Raw genomic sequence first — 6,253 nt, 5'->3', positions numbered from 1 at the left:
GGAGGAACGGACTCTGGTTTTGTCCCCCTTACCATGGCACAACTGCCACACGCTTTGCGTGTTTCTATGGCCCGTTGTCTGGCTTTGGGAATCAGTATGTCGTGAGCCTTGAGGTACATTAGTAACCTTAGGCTTCCGACGTGTCCGAGGCCTACATGTATCGTTTTGATTATGTGATCGGCCTCGCCTTCTGGTATTTCGATTGTCCCTCCCGTGCCCCAAGCCTGGGGCATGGCTAGGGCCAACCGCTTGAGTTTGGCAGGGCCTTTTGCTGACCTCTGCTGGGCCAGGGCATCCACTTCTCGGTTTCCGTTGAAGTGGGGCCCCTGTCCCTCGGTGTGACTCTTGATCCATTTCCAAGAGATTTTCATACCTCGGGACTGTTCGACTATTAGAGCCCAGAGTTCGCCATGAGCCATGGGTCGACCATTGCTCGTCTCATAGCCCTTGGCTTCCCAGAACTCTAAGTTTTCAGTCCCGCCTTGGTAGCAGTAATCGCTATCAGTGACTATCAATAGCCTTGGGATGTGCTTTCCCTTGGCAGTGATAATCCCTTCTAGTACAGCCGTTACTTCCGCCGTTTGGGCCGAACCGTCTGTCCATCCGGAGGATGTTTTGACAGTTTTATCCTTGTTTTTGAGGATAAATGCCCACCTGGCTCTGGCTCCATCTAGCTTCTGCTGACTCCCATCCGTATACAGAACCCACACGGGTTCTACTTCTGGGGCCTGCTGCTTTGGTTTGGGCTCGATGGGACATTTGGTTCCTATGGTGATAAACCGAACCCTAGGGTCGGTGAGCATCATGGACCAGTGTCCCCATCGCTGCGACATTGCCCTTGACCCAGTAATGGTTCCCTTTGAGGCGCTCTGCAAAGCAGGGTACTCAGTGGTCACCACTATGTCTTGGTCTTGGGCAAGGTCTTTCAATGCGTTCCAGAACTTGTATACCCCACAGAGGATTCGTTCTTGTTCCGCATATCTTTGTTCTGTGCTTGAGAATTGTGTAGACAGGAGGAGACATGAGGCTTTGCCTTTCCGGTTCATACACTTAAGGGTAATTCCATCCTGGCCTTCTAGGCAGGGGAACACCTCCAAGTGTTTGTCGGAGTCTCTTTTCTCCAAGTCCGTACAATTTGTCAGAACGTGGTCCTTGAATATGGACCAGTATGGGTCGGCTTCTCCTATAGGAATGTTCCTATTTCGCGGATTTTTGCCTTCCAATGCCTTCCCCTTGAGTTTATGAAGGGGGGATGCCTTGACGGCATATCCAGGGATGTGGGTCATTATATGGCCACACTTTCCCATTGCGGTGTCGAGGTGGCTCAACGTGGTGGGTTTGGGGATGGCCGCTATCTGGTTTAGATAGTCTTTGCTGACCGATTTTCCCGTATCCGTCACGTTGAACCCCAGATACCTTAAAGTGTGTTTTGCGATCTCACACTTTTTTAGGCCTATTTTGAGTCCTGCATCTGCCAGACGGGTGATCACCCGGTCTAGCATGTCGAGGTGCTCTTTTTCTGAGGCATTAGTCCAGTAAATATCATCGATATATACCGTGACCTTTAACCCTTTAAGTATGTCTTCCATGACCCCCTGAAAGACATTCGGACTGTTTTTATATCCCTGCGGGAGCACAGTCCACCCGTAGGAGACCCCGTTCCATGTGAACGCGGTCTTTTGGGTCGAAAGATCATCCATTTTCACAGACCAGAATCCATTAGCCAGATCTACGCTGGATTTCCAGCGCTCGTTAGGTAGGTTTCTGGTTGTCTGTGCAATGTTAATCATTGTCCTGGTATCTGATGCAGACCTTGCGTTCAGCGCAATAAGATTGTGCACCAATCTCCAAGTACCATCGGGTTTTGGAACCCCCATTATGGGGGTATTGGTGAGGGCTGAATCAAATTTTTTCAGTACCCCCACCTTTTCCAATTCCTTTATGGTAGCTGTGAGTTCTTCTTTACATCGGGGTTCTACCCGATGTTGGGCTTGTCGTTCCGGTACCCGACCCTTTATGGTGTGGGTATATTTTGGATCTACTTGGCCCACGTCATTCTTATGCGTGGCATAAGAGCCTTTTCTGAGAATTTCTCGTATACGGTCTTTCTCATGGCTGTCTGACGCTTCCAGAACTTTCTCTATTTCCTTGGTCACGTCTACAGGGCGCATGTATTTGATGCGTATTTTTGTAGGGTGTTCAGGAATGTCGAGGTCTGGAAAAAATGGTTCCATCTCACTGTCGACTGGTGCTTGCACCAGTTCGACCATGATCAGGTCTTTGGGGGCTAGGAGAGGTTCCACGTTTTGGGGGCCTATGACCCCATGGATTCCGTGTTTTTCTCCTGTCCCCATACGGGTAGTGGACCCGTCCCCTAGCTCCACTTCCATGGAGCCTGTTGCGGGTACGCCGGTGTGTAAAGATACATCGGCCCCAGTGTCCACTAGGTATTGGTCTTGTCCTAACTGGCATAGAAGCCTTCCTTCTGACTCCCGCGTTTTGCTTGCTATAGCATTTAGCAGGGGTCGTTTGGTAGGGTCTATGGTTAGGTGGGTGAGGGCCGGTGGAGGCTCTGTTATTCTTGAGTCTCCCGGGCAGCTTTTGCCGCCGCTCTCTGGGCCCTCCTTTTCTCCTTCTCCTCTGGAGGGAGTGCATCCCACTCTTCGGCAGGCAGGAATTTGGGGCCTCTCGGCAACCCTTTCTCTGCTTGCTTCTGAGCTTGCTTTGGGGGGTTCTCCTTGGAGACCCCCCGCTTGTCGTTTTTTGAATCCTTGGCCTCTTTTCGAGGTTTTTGTTTGGATTGCTTTTGCGGGGCTTTCTGGGGCTTCTCCGGTTGTTCTTGTTTGGGTTGCCCCTGCCCTTTCTGTCCCCCCTGTTGCTTTTTCATGAGGGTCAGCATTTTGATCTGGTCGTATTTGATGCATTCGGAACGCAGTTGATCTTGCGTCCAGCTAGCACATCCTACGGCCAAGGTGAACCCTGCCGGGATCCTGGAAAACAGTTTTTCCAGCAACAGAGTGGATTGGCTGACGGGAGTTGAGCGAGTGATTTTCTCAGCAGCAACTGCCAAAGTTAGGCTCCCGTCTATTACCAGGGGGACTAGTTCCTCCACCACTCTTTCTCCGGGGTCAATCCCCGGGGTTCTCACGTCCAGTGCCATTAGGTTCTCCAAGGATGCCCCTGCCGGGATATCCAAACCTTTGACATGTCCCAAAACTCGGGCCGCATCTGGGTCGTGATACAGCGCAGATCCTTTAAAGATCTGAGCGGTCCTTCGCAAGTAACTTGCTTGGCTTTCCCCTGAAGTTTTTTCAGGGGACAGCTGTTTGATCAGCTGTGTTTTGCTCAGGAGGTCCTGAGCATGCATTTCCGTTCTGAGGTAACCTGTGCCTTGGGACAGGTCCCCGTTGGGGAAGGATGTGGCATGGTATCTCGTGCTGCTTCCCACCGGCGTGGGTGGCAGCCTGGAGTATAGGTTAGAACCCTGAGGGCCATAGGATGAGGATGAAGCGTTCCTCCTCATCACTACGGAGTCCTGAGCGGCTTGTGCTCTGGCCACTTGAGCCATTGCAGTGTCCCTCTGGATCACGTGTTCCCTCATAAGGTCATATCCTGCATGTAAGTAACCGTTCTTGAAGGGTTCTGTCAGTCCTTCTTGGGAAAGTACCCTTTCTGCTGAGGGGGATCTTGCCAGTGCCCTGGCCTCCTCCCATTCAGTAGGGTATCCCTGTATTATTTGACCTGACTCGGAACCTGCAAGCTCCCCCTCACTGTCATCGGATAGGCCCTCGATCGTCGAGCCCCATGCGAGGCCTGAGGATGTATGGAAAGCCTTTCCTTTCAGGGGGGGTTCAGCTCTTAGGGGTCTGAGCTTAATTGCTTTTGCCCTTTTATTTTTGGCTCTAGGGGGTTCTCCCCTTGGGAAAGTACGCCTTTCCCTTGACCTAGAGCGTGATCGGGACCGTGAGTCTGAGGCTGAGGATGCCCGGGATGGAGTTCCCGAAGGCATTCCCCCGTCCTCACTTTCGTACTCTGGTTCCGAGTTGGATTCCCCAGGGTCCTCTTCCTCGCCATGATGGGAGGAAGACCTCCTGAGTATCCCTCGTGGGTTGGCTACGCGGGGTTGTGACTCAAATGAATCAAACTGTACCGCAACCGCCCTTCGGATGACCGGCCTACCCCTCTCGGGCTGGCCTTGTCTTTCCCGTGTCTGGGATTCTGAAGGTACGCTCCCCTCCTGGCTGATTTGGCCCGAGGGGTTTGGGGGCCTAGATTCTTCATCCAAGCCCTCGTCACTTTCCTCTGCTTTACGCCTGGACTCCACCGCTTGGGTGTAGTCCGAGGTTTCTACCAGTAGGCAGATGACCATATTGTCGGTATCTTCCATGGAGGTCAGGGCGGCCAAGACAGCCTCCCAAACCCATGGCTTCCTCATACCTTGAATTTTATATCTGCCCCACTTCATGTTGATAATCATTCTGTGTGGGCATTCCAGGGATCCGTTTCCTTCGAAGAGGGAACGGTCCTGGAGCACTGTTCTTAAGTGTTTCTCCACCTTGGCTTTTTCAGACATTGGAAATACTGCCCCTTCCAGGGTGTCTTTCCTCAGGGTCATGTGTATTACCTTGGTGGTGTCTGGGAAGACTCCTGGGCATGGAGTTATCACCGGTTTTCCAGGGCACAGGTCATCCTGTGTCCTGGTGTCCATTATTGCCTTTCTTATTGCCCGGTATTTATCTCCCCCCTGTCGGATAATGGTGTGCTCCCACCTTGCACTATTTGTCAGAGACGGGTTCGTGAAGGTGAGGCGCGACCATTTTCCAGGGAGGAAACTTTCTCCTAGGTCTTGATCGGCGATGCTAATTCTTAGGGGAGTGTCTGGGACGCTCCCCCTTGACCCCCGTGGTCCCTCGCTTAAGGATTCACGAGGAATGCTTGGATCCGATATTTCGAGGAATCGGACCGGCTCTGGGACTGGGGAAGTATCCTGGGGTTGGGTCTCTCGACCGTAACCAGGTGTGGATGTTGCCAGTGGCCTCCCGACAGCTGTCTGCCTCGGGGTTTGCCTATAGGAGCCTGGGGGTGGTAGAGAGGGTGCGTCTCGGAGAATGAGCCCCTCTCTTCCCCAGGTTCTACTAGTGGGCGTTGATCGGGTGCCACGCGTACCTCCGGCCGGAGCGCGAGAGTACCAAAGGATGTTAGAGCAGCTACTGTGCCAGGGGGCTGTGCCCCTAGGCGTCTCTGTTCTAGCCTTGGATTTTGACTCTCTGGTCCGGCCAGTGGCCACGTTGCTGTCCATATGTTTTGGTCTCCAGGGGAAGGATTTCCTTTCCCTAGATCCTGCCGGACCCCTTGGGTCCAGCTCTGGTTTCTGCGTATTTCCATGGCCTGGAGTTCGGCCGATAGGTCCTTTTCGATTGGTAGGGTTTTTTTTTAATTTAATTTGTAATGCTACCGATGTTTTTGTGCACAGCAACACTCTTGAAAACAAAATATTGCATTGTGGGTTTGAGCTGACAGGCCCTTTTGATGTCAATCAAGTCACCTCAATTCAAGTGGCAGAAAATAGTTTTTTTTAAATATTTAAATGAAATATTCTTTAGGGCCATGTCATGCACAGCCTTTGTGATCTACTGGCGATCTACCTTGCTGCTTGCAGCTAATATGACCTTTCCTATTATTATTATCATGTCTTCACGGCGGTGTCTCTGGACTTGTAGAACACGTCTCGTCCCTTCAGCTCGGCCACCACGTAGGCGGGCAGCCGTCCGCTCACGGACACGGCGTAGACGCCCGGGCGCAGCGCGTCGACGCGCTGCCAGCGCGCCACCCAGCTGTCGCCGGGGCTCATCATGGCCACCACGCCGTCGAACGACGAGCTGGTGCACTCCAGCACGGCGTCGCGGCGCCCCTTCAGACGCAGCTCCGCCTCGCAGTTGTCGCAGCCGTCGTACTCAAACTGCTCGGCCGTCTTCACCAGAGAGCACAGGAGGCACGCGCGCAGCTGGCGGATCTCCCGGGGAACGGTCTCCATTGGGTGTGTAGGTGTTTGGGGGGGGTGGGGGGTGGGAGCAGGTCGTGGGCAATGCAGTTGTTGTACCCTGAATGTCCGGGTTTAAAATATGCTGCTGTGATGTCGCTATGATGTCACTTGATGCCATGCTCAAATGTGGATTTCCATGACGCCAGACTGTTCTCTCCCAAGCACCACACAAGCCACCTTATCATGGTCCTCTCATATTGACTATAGAGC

The 6,253-nt window shown here is 52.9% G+C and overlaps 1 protein-coding gene across 1 annotated transcript; it reads right to left on the bottom strand.

Moving 5' to 3' along the window:
- Nucleotides 1–5,686: 5,686 nt before the first annotated feature.
- Nucleotides 5,687–6,034, bottom strand: LOC306919413 (transcription elongation factor SPT4-like; the record flags this gene model as incomplete). Its single annotated transcript, XM_079532199.1, has 1 exon — nt 5,687–6,034. One exon carries the CDS (start codon nt 6,032–6,034, stop codon nt 5,687–5,689), a length of 348 nt encoding a protein of 115 aa, XP_079388325.1.
- Between the last annotated feature and the right edge of the window lie 219 nt (nt 6,035–6,253).

The sequence above is a fragment of the Electrona antarctica genome, assembly GCF_951216825.1.
Source record: "Electrona antarctica genome assembly, contig: scaffold_25, whole genome shotgun sequence".
Taxonomy (NCBI): domain Eukaryota; kingdom Metazoa; phylum Chordata; class Actinopteri; order Myctophiformes; family Myctophidae; genus Electrona; species Electrona antarctica.
Note: the sequence above shows the minus strand (reverse complement) of the source record. Positions and strands in the feature narration are given on the sequence as shown.